General features: G+C 37.1%; 1 protein-coding gene across 1 annotated transcript in view; it reads left to right on the top strand.

Annotated features, from left to right (window-relative positions):
• Window positions 1-18,596, top strand: part of piezo1 (piezo type mechanosensitive ion channel component 1 (Er blood group)) — a 158,170-nt gene that overhangs the window by 98,393 nt on the left and 41,181 nt on the right. Inside the window, exons 16-27 of the mRNA XM_081358792.1 lie at window positions 599-757; window positions 2,536-2,642; window positions 4,206-4,369; window positions 5,023-5,199; window positions 7,310-7,435; window positions 9,301-9,501; window positions 11,190-11,394; window positions 12,560-12,664; window positions 13,206-13,362; window positions 14,444-14,687; window positions 16,964-17,060; window positions 17,272-17,437. Of these exons, the coding sequence (XP_081214918.1) occupies window positions 599-757; window positions 2,536-2,642; window positions 4,206-4,369; window positions 5,023-5,199; window positions 7,310-7,435; window positions 9,301-9,501; window positions 11,190-11,394; window positions 12,560-12,664; window positions 13,206-13,362; window positions 14,444-14,687; window positions 16,964-17,060; window positions 17,272-17,437 (1,908 nt within the window). The remainder of the gene's footprint in view (window positions 1-598; window positions 758-2,535; window positions 2,643-4,205; window positions 4,370-5,022; window positions 5,200-7,309; window positions 7,436-9,300; window positions 9,502-11,189; window positions 11,395-12,559; window positions 12,665-13,205; window positions 13,363-14,443; window positions 14,688-16,963; window positions 17,061-17,271; window positions 17,438-18,596) is intronic.

Here is an 18,596-nt window from a genome sequence, read left to right as displayed (position 1 = left end):
TCAACATTCAACGCACCTGGCCCCTGTGTACTCTGGACTGGCTTATATTCTGGACAACTGATTTGATCACATCATTAGAAACAAGTGTGCACAATTTTGAGTTGTTGTGTGTAAACGATGACAGCGGTGTTGTAGTTGTGTTTAACTTTTGCCACATGTATTTACCATTTTGCAACACAGTGCAAATTGTGTTTTAGTGAGTGAGAATGTGTTTAGAGTTTTGCGGATGAGATTTGCAAACAGTGTCTTAACTACCTGAACTTGTTTAAGGTTTTGCCTACAGAGTGACTGATTCGACAAATGGGTTTAGGCCACTGAGCATTGGGTTCAGAGAATGGGGTTTAGTGTTTTAGCAATTGTGAAATACTGTATTAGGGCTAAATGTAGAATTCAGAAACCCTTGTTTTTAGCGACACCGCTGGCCGTAAAGTGAACTGCAGCCAGCAACTTATTATTCCTTTTCTTTGCAAGTGATTTTGTTACAATCTGTTCATAAATAGGCAATAAAAAAAGTGAAAACACCTGAAAATTCTTCCAAATAACCCCTTTAATGCGGATTGCATGCATGTGATGATTGCGTGTGCTTGTCCATCTTTAGGCTGGCTGATATGGGACTGGAGACGTTCAAGCTGTCGGAGCTCTTCAGCAGTATCCTGATCCCGGGCTTCTTCCTCTTGGCCTGTATTCTGCAGCTGCACTACTTCCACAAGCCCTTCATGAGGATCACAGATCTGGAGCACGTCACTCCCATCCACAGGCATGAGCATCACCTCTGAACAAATGCACACACATATACGACACTCGTTTATTTGACCAAATAGAAAAGGCTTTAATTATTTAGAGCTGTCAGAGTGAGCATACATGTGGTTTAATTAAATGTGTTTTTAACACCATTCATTTTGAATGATATTTGTATGCATTTGTTCAAATTTTCACAATAACTCTTTCATTATGTTTTGTGAGATTGAAAATCAGAAACCAAAAGGCACAGAAAATTTGTTGTGCCATTTTTTCACTTTAGGTACATTTTAAAAAATTGTTCTAATTTTTAATTTAAATTTAAACTGTAGCTTCCAAATCCTTACATAATAATAATACAAAATGTGAAATCAGGTAATCACAATATCCCGACTAGGGCTCGGTTTAGGTAAATTATGCATAATATGCAGTGAATTTAAAAAGCCCACACACCCCTGCCAAACAACTGTTTTTTGTGATCTAAAAAAAAAAATTAACAAAGATTTTGTATCTTTAATGTAAAATTACAACCTATCCAATGCCACTGAAAACCATAAATTGATACATTTCAGAGAATAAAATAAGAATAAAAACTTAAAATGTAACCTTTTAGCTGTGCTTCGGCTCTGCGTGAGTGAATATGATTATCCTACTGCGTGTAAATCATTCACTGCTAGCCCGAATAGATATAACCAGCCCTACAGAGATATAGAAATAAATAACAGCACAGGTCTATAATGAAATGATCTTCACAACAGATAATGTTTTACAGTTTATGTGTTCAATAAAGCTCCTCACTCGTCTGTTGAGTAATAAAAACACCATCATCTCTGCGTGGCTTTTACAGCATTTCACATCAGCTCTCGTCATCTCCCAAAGCCAAGCTTATGCTGATTTTTGTTTTATTAAGAGCTCTGTCTCTTTTCGCCAGCAGACTCTCCTCTGTTCGGCGTTGGTTATCTTTATTTACGTATATGACAAGACACACACGGGCTAGTGACCAATGTATGCAATTTCCCGCTAAAACCATCCTGACAGGTCTAAAATATAAACACTTATAATAGGCTTACATAGTGAATCAGAGTAAGACATATGTATTGACTGCATAAGTGTGCACACCCTCTTATAAACGGGTGTGTTGCTATAGTAAGTGCACATGTGAGGTGTAAAAAAGGACACTGTTATAATATTATTTTTAAATATATATGTGACCCTGGACCACAAAACCAGTCACATGGGTACATTTTTTAAAATTGAGATCTATACATCATCTGAAAGCTGAATAAATAGCGTTTTATTAATGTATGGTTTGTTAGGATAGGACAATATTTGGCTGAGATATGACTATTGTAAATCTGGAATCTGAGGGAGCAAAAAAATCGAAACATTGAGAAAATCTCCTTTAAAGTTGTTCATTTATGTTGGCGACTGTGCTGCATTCACTCACAGAAATACATGTTTTATATATTTACGGTAGGACATTTACAAAATATCTTCATGGAACATGATCTGTACTTAATATCCTAATGATTTTTGGCATAAAAGAAAAATCGATAATTTTGACCCATATAATGTATAGTTGGCTATCGCCACAGATATACCCGTGCCTGGTGTTGTGGGCCAGGGTCACATATTTGAAATAAAAGTATTTTAGTATAATATTAATATAATATTTCAGACTTACTGAAGATATTTGTTTAAATCTGACACATTCCCAGAGGATGTATGTTGCTCTCCGTGAGAAACATTTGAGATAAAATGTGATTTTTCTGACTATCACTGTTATTTTCCCCACAGGAAGAGAGGAATCGAGAATCCTGATTTGGTTCGATCCACAGAAGAAGTGAGATGTGAGGAGGAAGATCAGGTCACGGATCAGGGGGACGACCCATCAGAGGTCGACGGTGAGAGTCAGAAACGCTGATGATGGAGCTCAATCAAAGCAATTTCACACTTAACACTGATAAACACTAGAGATGCACCGATACTATATTTCTCCGCTGATAGCGATAGTGATTCTTCAGAACGATATCTTACGATGCGGATAGTTTGATTTTCTATGAAGGAAAAAATCTCTCCCAACTAATGCTGTAAACACTGTACAGCGACCCTCTCATTTGCTACATCACTATAATATCAGAGGTTAAAATTAATAACGGATCGGATCTCAAACTATTATACTCAACTGTTATTTATTTTCAGATATAATAATCACACTTAAATAAATAAGGTAGTAGATAAGGTAGTTTTCATGAACACTTTTATCTTATGACAAATTTATTCAAACATACATATAAAACTAACAGTAGTTAAGCTCTTCTCTAGTGTTTTTTTATTTGTAACTAACGAACTGTGAACATTGAATAACTTTCCTGAGGTAAATACAACGTTACATGACAAGTTTTATTGTCACGTTTTCATGGCTTAAACACTGATTGATACATTTCAGTAAGTTGTACTGTATCTTTCAACATTCCTTCTGATGTTCATGCGTGTTTTTTTCGTGCTATAACTTGTAGTAAAGTGGAAAAAAAGACTGAACTGAGGCGTAACAGGGATCCGTCACGTCACATAATGCTATTAAAGAGCGACAAAATGCTATTTATTGTTTGAATTCCTTGATAAAATGGGCAGAATTTGAAAGCTGAGACTTTGTTTCTTATCACAAGTAACAAACCACAAAGCTCTTTACAATTTTGGATGGGAGACGCTACAAATAATGTTTGGTTTAGGGAAAAACTACAGGTGATTAATAGGGTCAAAGCCTGTTATTGTCACGGTAACCTTGACAGCCCTAAATTCAACACAAGAGAGATTTTCTTCACACACAGTTAGAGTCTGACATGTTTTTCCACCCCCTTTTGATTGACAGGATATAATCGGTCCAGATCATCGGCTGTGTTTGAAGTCTCCCTGTAGTCAATAATTTTACCCCTTTTAAAACTCATCTCTGATCACCAAAATGACATATTTAAATGTTTTTTTTCTTCATGGCTTAAAATATCTTGAATGTAACTCGACACCCCCGCCTCATTTAGTATGCGCGGTTCTATGAATACGCAAATGAGCCCCGCCTCCACTCACTCACTCAGCTCAGAGATCCACTGGTTGACGATCACACGTTGATCTGATTGGTTACAAGGTAGTTTGTGACGTCAGAAACACCAGCGATTTCAAAGCGTGTTTTTGAGACTGTCTTTGGTTCACTGCAGTTTTAAGGAGGAAATACTCAGCAATGCTGTCGACTTATGAACTTACACATGGTTTGTCTTAAAGCAGATTAAAAACACCACATAGACACATAAATAACATTAAAAGCTGGAGTTTCACCACAAGGGGACTTTAAAAACAATCAGCCGATGGCGATACCGATTATTGTCAGATACATCAGCACATCTCTGTTCAATACTCATACGATTACCAGTATTCACCCCTAATATTACTGTGCATTCTTGCTCCATTCTCAGAGGCGATACCCAGCAAGTGGGGACTGGTGATGGACAGACTTATGGTGTTGTCGACGAAGTTCTCCGACACCTTGACCCACATCCAGAGCTTCATTTGGAGAGTTCTGGAGCTGCACATCGTCAAAATTGTGGCTTTTTTTGTCGTCTGGGTCGCACTACTGGAGGTCTGCACACTCTCATATCTAGGCCATGTCATCAAGTTGGTTTCATAACCTGCAGTTATTCACAGTCAAACCAACATTTACTCAGACACCTTCAACATTTCTCACATTATCACAGTTTAATCGCTATAGTTTAGAAAATGGTAATAAAATATGACAAGAATCAGTTGATATTTGACTGGTTTTGTCCGTCCTTCTGTTAGACTGTCTCACACATGAGTTATGTTGAATATCTGTCAGCTGTTAAATTTAACTACACTATTAGATAATACCAGTTTAGCTCAACCACTCACCATGCAATGCTTCATTCTGTTCAGTCTGTGTGTAAAAAGAGCATTAGCAATTAAAGAAAACACACTTCAGCAAAACATGATCAGCTCAAAGTGTCTGAATAATATTTGCTCCCAAATTTGTATAATTTTACTGGTATTCACTGTATGAAGAATATTTTCACAGTCACAGTTTACTTTACTTTGCTCTCCACACTTACACACACTAGTGAAAATATATAAAAAATGATTGTTTTGATTGTTTTGTTTTGACTGCATGTAGTCTCACTGTGCAGCAGAGAAACAGACGTCTGCTGGTTATGAGCTGATAATATGTCGGTGTTTCACTCTTGTTTTTACTCTCTTGTTTTGCCGCTTCACTCGCAGCCGTCGGCGATGAACCTGGTGCTGGTGGTGCTGTGGAGTTTCGCCATTCCTTACGGCCGTTTCCGAGCCATGGCCTCCTGTATCTCCACCATCTGGGTTTGTGTCATCATCGTCTGCAAGATGCTGTACCAGCTCAGTGTGGTCAACCCTGCGGAGTACTCCAACAACTGCACCGTGGTGAGACACACACACACACACACACACTAATGCGTGGTTGGTTAGAAGTGTTTAGAGAGGACCTCTTATGTGCTTTTTGGGCTCTACTAGAATAGGTTTTCATGCTTGAATGTTCAAAAAACAAAAATTGAGGGGCATATTTTAACGATCTAAGCGCATGGTCTAAAGCGCTAGTGCACTTTTCAGGGCATCCGAATCCACTTTTGCTAGTTTAACTACGGGGTAAATGGTCGGCGCTCCCGGCGCATGGTCTAAAAGGGTCATATCTATTCTCTTAATGAGTAATGGGTGTGTTTTTGGCTTACGTGCGTTAAACCAATCAGTCTCATCTCCCATTCCCTTTAAATTGCGCTTGAGCCATGACGGATTCGCTATTTACATGGAGGAATGGTGTGTGTGTGTGTGTGTGAGAGAGGTTAAAGCAGGGCCATCTGCGGGACAAGCCGGATTCACCATATCTTTATGTACACAATAATAATCTTTTACATTGTAATCCTTTTATTTTTAATATTTGGCATGTGTGTGTGCTGCTGTGTGTGCCTGTGTTTGTAATAAGCAGTGTGTGTGTGTGTGTGTGTAATAAGGAGAGTGTGTGTGTAATAAGCAAAGTGTACTGGCGTTGTGGACCCTCCTATAGGCGCACATTACTAACGCACTCTTTAAATAACAAATAAAAAAATACTGATCAGGTTCAGTCGGTCAACGGCTCAGTCTATTTCAGTTCCTCAAAATAGCAACGCTCCAACAAACCGACTGTGTTTGTGTGAACACTGCACACGATGGGCATCATGACGTGATTATGTGTGTTTGAGCGTTCAAGTGCAATAAGCCGTGAAAGAGGACTGAGTTTGTGAGAGGCGGCTTTCTGTGCGTTCACTTAGACGTGTGTCGGTCAGCGCGAGTTTTTACTCTAAGTCTTTAAACATCATGCATTTATTTAAACTCATTCATGCATGTTATTTTAAAGGTGCATTGCGCAACATTTCATGTTAAAAATACCCGTTTTTCTAACCCATACATGCTTAAACAATTGCCTGATGGGCTGAATGAGCCCTTCTCTGATCACTGCGATTGCCTCTATAATCCTGTACAGTAAAATAAATAAGAGGGATTCGGGTCGGAATTTGAGACTGGGCGTGACGTCATGCGCGTTCAGTTGCAGTGTTGCAGTTTCGCTTGTCGCCAGAGGGGGCATAGTTCTGCAAAAACTCAGAGACTTGCGCAATGCACCTTTAAAGTGTTAAGAACATTTAGTACATATTTACATTCCGCAATATGAACAAAATTGCAAATTCTCGAGTGATAGATGCTTGAATTGATTGTATGATCTGAACAAACCCTGTAACCAAGTATTACACTTTTTGCAATGGCGATAATAAAGATTAAATTTTAAAGATTTTTTTTTTGCGCAAAACAAAAACAATAATACAAAATGTATCCTGCGCCATTTGTTTTATTTTGTTTATTGAGGAGAGTTGTTGTTAGTTTTAAGATTTCAGAACCAGACATTATAATTTGTAGCTTGTAGATGATAAAAAGGCCATATGTATTTAATCTTGGAATCTGAATATCATACAGACTTTAAGTGTGGACACAAACTACCCAGAACACCCTATCATCATGACTTGCACAAGCAAGCTCTCACATTTTCTTCATAAAACATAAAAATCTTTTACACAGGCGCTTTGAAACACATTCAGTGTGTTCTCTTCCTCCCACATGTATACCGAGATTAACAACCGTCTCATAAACTTAACACTAATTAAACAAATGTCCTCAAGCGTGGATAAAGTTGATGTGTTTAGTCTTGCATTTTATGGATGTTTAAGGGGAAAGAAGTGGTTTGTTTCTCTCAGGTGATTTACAAAAGCTCAGGCTGGCTTGTGTTTGACGCCATATAAACGGTCAAACTTTCCTCTTCACAGTAATTCGTCTATTCTGCGGACAGGATTTAGCCAATTCTCGCCTGTTTCTTTCCATTCAGTAATTGTGACGTATCCTAAACAGATGCAAAATGATGACGTTATGTTGGTAAACATTTTACTTTTCGGTGAGGACAGATAAACTGGTGGACACAGTGTTAACTCTTTCTCTCGTTTCGTATCTGTAGCCAATGGCGAATGAGACGAGTCTAGAAACCGATGAAGTGCTGGAGTCCACCCTGTACCGAGCGCCTGTCGACCCGGCCAACTGGTTCGGTGTCAGGAAACATGCGACTGCCCTTGGATACAGCAAGGTGAGATTCACTTTAGTCTTTCCTATTGTGCCTTATATATATCCGAGTGAAACGCTTCTGGAACAAGAACAAATGTGGGCGGGGCTTGATTTTGTCTGTGAGTGATTGATTGGATGGTTGTGGTTTGCTATTGGCTGATCTCATGTGATTGACAGGTTGCCCCGCCCTCATCATCAGAGAAGAAAAGTTATTCTGATTCAATATTACCAGGAACGTGAATTTGAAACAGTTATAATGAGCACGGATAAATCATGGACAAATACTGCAATATTCCATAAAGAGTTGTCAATATTGATTTCATGGTGACTTATAGTCACTAATAGTGCCATATGTTTATCTAGTTATGCTCAACTCTAAATGTTATTTAAAAGAAAAAAAGTCATGCAAAAGCTTTGGTCAAAAAGTTAAGTCTTGACACTTCATTAATTGATCAAATGTGTGTTTAGTTTTTTTACACAAAATTAGTTAAAAATAATAAAAATGCAAGGTCGAAAGACATCAGTGTCACACACTACAGTTCGAGTATAGTTCTATAAACAGTACTTCCTGTATACTTTATAGCTGTATGCTAATATTTATTACTAAATATACCCTTTGAGTAACCAGTTTTAAATTTGATTTAGTTTTATTTAGTCTTTTGACTAAAAGGGCATTTAGTTTTGGTCATATTTTAGTTTTAGTCGACTAAAGCCCAGTCCACACCATCGGACGATAGCGCTCTGTTTATTCGAAGCGTGCCGTAGTTTTGTCGCCTGTCGCTTTAAATGCTCGAGTTCTTAAAGCAGGATGGATTCTGATTGGCTGTCGATGTTTTATCAGCTGGAAAAAATCGAATGTATTTCCAAAGACATCGTTTCTCTGTGCATTATCATTATACAGTAGTTGAGACTATTCAGACGATTCTTATCGTTAGTTATCGTCATTGTTGTGAACGGGCCTTAAATCTACAATAGATGTAGTCGACTAAAATCTAACGGTGAAAAAGAATCAAAAATATGAGCAAATAACCTAAATACAACAAAGAAATAAGCATTGCTTTAAGTTTGTGAGGCGGGTCTAACAGTAGTATTCAGGTAATCAAACGTAAAATAGTCCTTATTAAAGCTACTGAAGTTACTCAGTCAAGAGCAGTGAGGGATTTCTCTTTGTCTTTTGTTGTTTAGATGATCATTATTGACTCGAACAGCTGCAGGTTTAGGCTACTGTCACTTTGCACTTTACAATTTGCACTGTGAGTTATGTAACACAAGTTCCTTGTAAAGTTTTATACCATTTACAGAAGTATTGCCTCATATTGGTCATATTGTGTATGTGCTGCACGATATTGAAGAAAATTGCGATATGCGATAACTCATAATGCGACTTTCGATATGCGATGCGATAATGCTTAAAGTGTGCACAATAAACTTAAACTATCTTTAAAATATGTTTAAAATGATATAACCTACATATGTGTTTCACATTCTTTTTGTGACGAGAAAACACCCCTACAGCTTCTGCCAGTGAACATCAGTGTTTTACTGTCGCATAAGAAGTGTTATTTTAACATCAGTGTAAACCACGGGGGTTCAGGGGTTCAGGTTATCCTACATTAGGGTTATTTAACAACACAAACTGAATAATCAAATGTAAAAGTAAAACACTGTTTAGTTTTCACTGTATGAATTAAATCCTGATTCTTATTAAAGCTTCAAAAGTGATTCAGCCGAGAGCAGCGAGTGATTTTCTCTTCGTCTTTTGTTCATGACTCCAGTTATTGATACGCATATCACGATCTATACATTTGCGATATTTCGATAATGTCGATATATTGTGCAGTTTTCCATCACACGCGGTCACAGCAGCTCTGTGTTGTGTGCGGTTAGGATCATCTGCTGGTCCTGATGCTGCTGGTGTTTGAGGCGACTGTGTACCGGCACCAGATTCATCATTACAGACAACAGCAGCGCTCTCCTCCGACCATCCCAGTCATCTTTCCTCAGGCCACCCGGGACACGCTGGACCAGAGTCTCCTGCACTGCCTCAAATACCTGCTCAACTACAGCTTCTACAAGTTTGGCCTTGAGGTACGAGCTCCTCTTAGACTAAACGCCTCGTGTTACACGTTACGTGGAGTTACTGTAGTAATAACTATACATCATTGTGCATAATTACATGCAATTAACTCTAATTCTAAACTTATAGTATGTTAATGTAGGTAATACTTTATTTTACAGTGTCCTTGTTACATATGTTACATGTACTTACCGTAGTAATAACAGTAAATTATGCATAATTACATGCACTAACCCTCAACCAAACCCTAACCCTATAGAAAGTACATGTTGTTGCTTAATATTACTCAGTGCTTAAATATATAATTACACTGTAACAGACACCTTAAAATAAATGGATACATTTTATTTCACAGTGTCATTGTTACACGTTACATGGATTTACTGTAGTAATAACTATAAGTTGTGCATAATTACATGCAAGTTGCAATTAATATCAATCTGTACTTACATGTATAATTACACTGCAACAAGGACACGATAAAATATAGCGTTATACTTTATTTTACAGTGTCCTTGTTGCTCATGTTACATGGAGTTACTGTAATAATAACTATAAGTTGTGCATAATTACAGGCAACTAACTCTAATACAAACCTTTTTATATGTTAATTAATATCACTCAGTACGTACATGTATAATTACACTGTAACAAGGACACCTTAAAATAAAGGGTTATACATATACTTTACTTTATTGTTACTGTTACAGTTACTGTAATAATTACTATAAATTTTGCATCATTGCGTGCAACTAACTCTAATTCTAAACTTAAAGTATGTTAATTAAAGGATAAGTTCACTTTTAAAAAAGCTTTTGCTGATAATTTACTCACCCCCATGTCATCCAAGATGTCCATGTCTTTCTTTCTTCAGTCGAAAAGAAATGAAGGTTTTTGATGAAAACATTCCAGGATTTTCCCCCATATTATGGACTTCAATGGGACCCAAACGGTTCAAGGTCCAAATGCCAGTTTCAGTGCAGCTTCAAAGGGCTTTAAACGATACCAGGCGATGAATAAGGGTCTTATCTAGCGAAACGATCGGTCATTTAAAAAATAAATAAAAAAGTTTAAGTTTTATAAGGACAAATGCTCGCCTTGCTCTGTTCTGTGATGCGCATTCGTGACGTCACGTAATACGCAATTACGTTGAAAAGGTCACGTTTGACGTGTTTACAAATGTGCGGTAGGAGGACCATATACACATATTCAAATGTATTTGTGTCAGTTTATCGTGTGCGTATCCTGGGTGCTTTAATATTAAAAAGCCTAAAAGAAAATTTTCTTCAGGACAGAAATTTTTAAACGTGACCTTTTCAACGTAATTGCGTATTATGTGACGTCACGAATGCGCATCACAGAACAGAGCAAGGCGAGCATTTGTCCTTATAAAACTTAAACTTTAATATCACTCAGTACTTAAATGTATAATTACAATGCAACAAGGACAACTTAAATTAAAGGGTTATGTTTCATTTTACAGTGTCCTTGTTACACATGTTACATGGTGTTACTGTTGTAATAACTATAAATGATGCAGACTTACAAAATCAAAACACTCCATCACAGCAATGAAAAATTGGTTGGGAATCTAGCGGGATCTATGCATGTTTCCGAATAGATTTTCTCAAACCATTTCTCAATATCAGTTGCTATCAACGCACAATTAATTAAATTTGATGATAATCTGCTCCTCTAGATCTGCTTCCTCATGACTGTGAATGTCATTGGCCAGCGAATGAACTTCCTGGTGATTATCCACGGCTGCTGGTTGGTGGCCATCGTGGTGCGGCGGCGCAGAGCGGCCATCGCCAAGATCTGGTCAAAGTACTGCCTGTTCCTGGTCGTCTTCATGATATACCAGTACGTGCTGTGTGTGGGCATCCCTCCTGCGCTCTGCATAGGTGAGGCTGGTCTGGATCAATATATCATTATCACTTTTGACAGCTATCCTTTTTCTCTAACTTTAAAGTAATATACGGGTTGTTTTATAATGATTTAAATCTTGAGATGTGTGTTTAAAAGATGAACTGTTTTTAGACTCACAGACACAGATAATAAAAAGAATGAGTAAATGGGAAATAACAATATACAGTACAAAAATGTTTACAAATACACAAAAATAGACAATAGACGGTATGTACAAATGCAAGGAAATATAAATAAGAAGTATGGTGTTAAATAAATAATCTCAACCTGTTTTAAAGTGATTAAAACCCCTCTAATAACAAGTAAATAACAAATTACACAATTACTATAAGCATATTCAACCTTACCCGGATACACTGTACTAGAGCTGCACGATTCTGGATACATTGAAAATATATATTTTTTTTTGTTTATGATGATATATGATTCTCCCATGATTCTGAATAGACAATTAAACAAAATAACGTATAATTTACTAGAGGTTCTGACAAAATGTTAATAGCTGCAATCTATTTAAAAATATTTAATTAATTAGACTTTAATTAATTAGACATTCAGAAATGTCCTGTTCTACATGTTGTCACCTCTTCTCGAGTCTCTCCATCATTGTCTGAATCTGGTATGAACATAAAAGGCTAAAAGTTTTTTCAATTATCATTGCATGTGTGTGTGACGTAAAAGGACACGAGCTCTTGAAGCTCCGCCCCCTGTACCGGGAGCAGCAGCTCATTTGCATTTAAAGGGACACACACAAAAACTGTGTGTTTTTGCTCACCCTCAAAAAGTGACAGCTTTAACATGCTATATAGAAATATCTGTGGGGTATTTTAGCTAAAACTTCACATACACACTCTGGGGACATCAGAGACTTATTTTACATCTTGTGAAAAGGGCATTATACCACCCCTTTAAAACCATTGAAAATACCAGCTTAACCAGTGCAAATCATCTCAGTTGTCAGGTAAAATCCAGTCTAGGCTAGTTTAAGCTAATCCTACATCAGAGTCACCATGCTGATGTGTGTGTTTACAGTGACCAACAATTACCACAGAGTAATTACTGGAACACACCCTGCGTCTCTTGGGTTTTCTCTGTAAGTGACTTGACTCTGGTAACCTGAGCTTTCTCACACGGCTATAGATTACCCGTGGAGATGGAGAACCTCAGTGACGATCCACTCAGCTCTGGTTAAATGGATCTACTTACCTGACTTCTACAGCATTCCCAACTCCAGGAACCTCATATGTAAGTGACACCTTCAAATGAACGACGATATAATTACTCACCAGTTATACAACCTACAGTGGCCCCAAAAAGTATTCGGACACTTAAGCCACTTTAAAAAATTAACGTCATTACATTAGATTCTGAAATACCAAAACAAGTGTCTTCTGCAAACAAATGATTCTAGACTTTTTCTAAAAACAATGACTTTTCAATCAAGGCCATTTTTTTGTGTGCATCTACATTATGAAGTCAGTTCTCCTCACTAGATTCATTACATTAACTATGGATTTGTGCCGGCCCACATCCGGTACACATGGATTCCACACGGACCAGATGTGAGCCGGATCTTATTATCATAATCATAAACTCACTGGTTTGTAGTGCAAATAATTCCACTATAGTTTGTGGCCACTCTTATATTCTCCTAGTTATTTAGCAGAACGAGAATCTCACAAATGTACTAGAAATCATTTGCTTCTGCATTGAAAGAGAAGGTGGATATAGTGAAAACTGACGCCGCTCCAAAATGCATAAGATGTTTGCAAATGGTGTGTTGCAGCGGACTTCGTTCTGCTGATGTGTGCGTCCCAGCAGTGGATGGTGTTCGAGAATGAGAGAAAGGAAGAGTGGATGGTCATGGGAGGAGAGAACAAAGACAACCCGGATCCCATGGAGGAAATGCCCTTCAACCCGGCCCCGAACTTCATCAACTGCAGGTGCATTATTACTAATGAATGAGGAATGAAAACAGCTTTACTAGTCAGGGATCTGGTGCAAAAGGAGCTTTAACACGGCGTTAAAACTCTGAGTGAATCCAGAGTTTTAACGAATCAAGTGAGTCATCGATTCAGTGACTCATTCAAGTGGCCAATTGATTCTTTCCTGAATGAATCAGCCGTTTTAATTAATTGGTGGAGTGAATGACGACTCACTCATGACAGTGACTTGCCGCCACCTACTGGTGGTTTTAGTTTCATATTTTGAGAATAATTTTTCATTCATATTCATGCCACCTGTGAGAAGCATTAAACCTTCCTAAATGCCACTTCAGAAAAATGTATTGTCTCATTGTAGCCTTAAAGTCCTCCTGTAGTCAATCATTTTACCCCTTTTAAAACTCATCTTTGATCCCCAAAATTACATATTTTAACGTTTTTTTTCCTAGAAAAAATCTTCATGGCTTAAAGGGTTAGTTCACCCAAAAATGAAAATTCTGTCAGTAATTACTCTCCCTCATGTTGTTCCAACCATGTAAGTCTTTCGTTCATCTTCGGAACACAAATTAAGATATTTTTGATGAAATCTGACAGAATTCTGACTCTTCCATAGGCTTCCAGAGTGACCGAAACTCGCCGACCCAGAATAGTTATTAAAAACATCGTTAAAATAGTCCAAGTGACTCCAGTGGCTCAATCTTAAGTATATCAAGCGACGAGAATACTTTTTGTGCGCAAAAACAAACAAAAATACCGACTTTATTCCACTATTCATTTCCTTCTCTCTGGGCCTCGTAGTGTTTTTGCGTAGCGCGTCTGTGTTACACGTCATCACGCATCACACACATGACCTGCTTCGGCCAATTGTGAGCCTACGTGGTGACGTGTAACACGGACGCGCTACGCAAAAACACTACACTACTACTCTCTCTCTCTCTCTCTCTCTCTCTCTCTCAATTCAATTCAATTCAATTCAATGAGCTTTATTGGCATGACAAATTGTACATTGTATTGCCAAAGCATTTATATGACCAAAAAATGAAACAAAAATTGAGAAGAAAGTGGTGTTCTCTCTCTGTAGGTCGTATCTGGACATGGCGAAGGTGCTGGTGTTCCGGTACATGTTCTGGCTGGTGCTGACGGTGGTGTTCGTGACCGGAGCGACCCGGATCAGCGTGTTCGGGTTGGGTTATCTCACGGCCTGCTTCTTCTTCCTCCTCTACGGCACACGGCTCCTGATCAAACCGTCACGCACACGTCTGGTCATGTGGGACTGTCTCATCATGTACAATGTGGCTGTGATCATCTCTAAAAACATCCTTTCTGTGAGTGAACACCATTTAAACACACATAGAACCAACAACTAGCGATGCACATTAATTCAATTAAACTGAAAATTAAATAAAAGAGAGCCTACAAGGCTCTCTTTTATTTAATTTTCAGTTTAATTTAATTACATTTTTTGTTGAAACTGTTGAAATTCAAAAAAATTCTAATGAAAGTGTTTTTACTGTCTTCAATTCACGGTATTTTTTTATCTTAAGAGCGTATGATTTGAATCAGTGTGTTCTTACATCCCAAATGTGCAATGCTATTGTCCACAGTATGTGTGCGCTGGGCAAGGGAGCTTAGGTTACATTAGTCCACTAATCATATTAGTCTATACTAATGTAATAAAATTTGTTTATGTAAAGATTATGTGGCATTATGATTATATCTGTCAGTCCATATCATTAATACTAGGGATGCACCGATACTGAGCTCAGGCTGTGTGTGTGTGTGTGTGTGTGTGTGTGTGTGTGTGTGCACTGACAACAGGGAGTATAATGGGGATAAAAAAGAAGGCTGTCTATGAAGTAAATGTATCTAATTAGTGGAATATTAAACGAAATCTGTGACCCTGGATCACGTCACCAGTCTCGAGTCGCACGGGTTTATCTGTGGCAATAGCCAACTATACAGTGTATGGGTCAAAATTATCCATTTTTCTTTAATGCCAAAAATCATGAGGATATTAAGTACAGATCATGTTCCATGAAGATATTTTGTAAATTTCCTACCGTAAATATATAAAACATATGTTTGTGTGAGTGAATGCTGCACAATCGGCAACATAAATGAACAACTTTAAAGGAGATTTTCTCAATGTTTCGATTTTTTTGCATCCTCAGATTCCAGATTTACAATAGTCATATCTCGGACAAATATTGTCCTATCATAACAAACCATACATCAATGGAAAGCAAAACATTGACCCATGTGACTGGTTTTGTGGTCCAAGGTCACATATAGTAACGCATATAAAGCTGTAGTGGTAATATGAGGATTCATACAATGTGAAATGAATGACCAAAAGAATTAAGCTAACTAATATGATTCATATTCTTTTGGTTTCTCAACCCAATACATTTAAAAATTAGAAATGCAGCGAAAATACAGATATCGGTACCAAGTTTCGGCGAGTACCAAAACTGAAAGTATCGGTATCGGTTGTTTAAACCCAACTTTGGGTCAAATATGGACAAACCCAAACGTTGGGTTAAAAATGTATAAATTAATAAATTCTGTATACTATATATAAGCCATTGAGACTCATTTTAAACTAATAAACTATCTATCTATCTATCTATCTATCTATCTATCTATCTATCTATCTATCTATCTATCTATCTATCTATCTATCTATCTATCTATCTATCTATCTATCTATCTCTTTCTTTCTTTCTAACTAATCTTTCTTTTTTCTTTTTCTTTTTTTCTTTTTCTTTCTTTCTTTCTTTCTTTCTTTCTTTCTTTCTTTCTTTCTTTCTTTCTTTCTTTCTTTCTTTCTTTCTTTCTTTCTTTCTTTCTTTCTTTCTTACTAATCTATCTTTTTTCTTTCTTTCTTTTTCTTTCTTTCTTTCTAACTAATCTATCTTTCTTTTTTTCTTTCTTTATTTCTTTCTTTCTTTCTTTCTTTCTTTCTTACTAATCTATCTTTTTTCTTTCTTTCTTTTTCTTTCTTTCTTTCTAACTAATCTATCTTTCTTTTTTTCTTTCTTTATTTCTTTCTTTCTAACTAATCTTTCTTTCTAACTAATCTATCTTTCTTTCTATCTATCTATCTATCTATCTCTTTCTTTCTTTCTAACTAATCTTTCTTTCTTTTTTCTTTTTCTTTCTTTATTTTTCTTTCTTTTTCTTTCTTTCTTTCTTTCTTTCTTTCTTTCTTACTAATCTATCTTTTTTCTTTCTTTCTTTTTCTTTCTTTCTTTCTAACTAATCTATCTTTCTTTTTTTCTTTCTTTATTTCTTTCTTTCTAACTAATCTTTCTTTCTAACTAATCTATCTTTCTTTATAACTAATCTATCTTTATTTTTTCTTTCTAACTAATCTTTATTTCGGTCTTTCTAACTTTTCTTTCCTTCTTTCTTTCCTTCTAACTAATCTTTCTTTCTATTTTCTTAGCAACCAAATAGCAACACCCTGGCAACCACCCGGAGTACCCTAGCAACAGCATAGTAACCACTTATATTTGACCCAAAGTTGGGTTTAAACAACCCAGCATGTTTTAGAGTGTATTAACAACTACTAAGAGCAGAGTTGTGTGTGTTGTGTCAGATCCTGGCCTGTGTGTTTGTGCTGGAGATGCAGAAGAACTTCTGCTGGGTCATTCAGCTCTTCAGTCTGGTGTGCACCGTCAAAGGCTACTATGATCGTAAGTCACTTTTCCCTTCTTGTCTGTAGCCGCGTTTCCATTACAGATACGTCACTGTCAGTTACTATCAGCCAATGCTTGTAATATTTGTAAAATATATTTTTATTTTCTACATTTCCCTAGCGTTTGTGCACCACATATTTTAAATCTCAGACCCACATTACAGTCAAATGTAATGGTTTTATGTGTGTGTGTGTGTGTGCTTCCTCAGCTAAATCAGTGTGTGATAAGGAATGCTCTCTGCCTGTGGAAGAGGCCGGCATTATCTGGGACAGTATCTGTTTCTTCTTCCTCCTGCTTCAGAGGAGAGTCTTCCTCAGCTTTTATTTTTTGCATGTAACTTCAGATCTTCAAGCTTCGGCGCGACAGGCCTCTCGGTAAGAAAGAAAGGACATTTATTTCATGCAATGATGCAACCCATTCAGAGTTATAGATATATCAGATATATCTGACTTATGACCCTGACTCTGATGCTTACAAGTTGATGTATAAAGAACCAAAATAGAAGTGCTTTAATTTTTTTTGCAAGTTAGTGACTATCAACAGAGATGATTTTACCATCTGTGCATATATATATATATATATATATATACTGAACAGGTTTCATTCAATTCAATTCAATTCAATTCACATTTATTTGTAAAGCGCTTTTCACAATACACATCATTTCAAAGCAGTTTTACATAAAATGCATGAGTCCACATTACAATTTACAGTGATCTGTTATCAGAGGAAACTAAGTTATGTATTTCATAAATGTACATATACAAAATCACAGTTAGCTAAAACAAAGTATTAATTTAAACTATGTAATAATTTAACGCAGAAAAAATGAGCTCATTGAAGAAAAGATGAAGTTCATTACCATGCAATTACTATTATTAGTTATTTATGTACTTATTTTTGCTTGAATAGTCGAGTCCCAAAATAGATAAATAGCCCTGGATAAGATGCAGTAGGCATTTTTGAGGAAAAGTACTTCAAGTGTTGTTTCTATATGATTTTTAGGTGCTGAATCCATTTCTGCCGTATAACAAGTTGTAAACATCACTGTTTTGGCATAAACAATAAAAACAAAATGGCTGCCAAAAAAAAACGTTTTAATGCATTTATTGCTTTTTAAACATTAAACATTAGAACTAAACTATGCATTCTCAGAATATTTAAACATGTAAACAATGAAAAAACAACATTTACATGAAAGGGACAGTTTTTAATAGCTGCTGGAATTATGCCAAGGTACCAAGGTACACTGGGAAGCATATATCAGTGGAAATATGCAATTATGCCCAGCCCGAAGGGGGGGGACTTGGAATACACATGACCCCAGGGGGCTGCATATTGAGAATCACTGGGGTGTCCAGCCGCAGGTGGAATATTTCAAACCCAGGGGTGGCAAGGTGGCTTGCCGAGGGAAAGACACATGCTCAGAGAGGCTTACAGTGGACTACACACGTGGGGGTCGCCCAGAGGCCGTGTTAGGTGTCGCCCAGCCTGCAGCTCTGCAGATGTCTGTTAGCGAGGCGCCATGCGCTA

Source organism: Scardinius erythrophthalmus, assembly GCF_964197995.2.
Source record: "Scardinius erythrophthalmus genome assembly, chromosome: 2".
Taxonomy (NCBI): domain Eukaryota; kingdom Metazoa; phylum Chordata; class Actinopteri; order Cypriniformes; family Leuciscidae; genus Scardinius; species Scardinius erythrophthalmus.
This window is presented reverse-complemented; position numbering and strand designations above follow the sequence as displayed.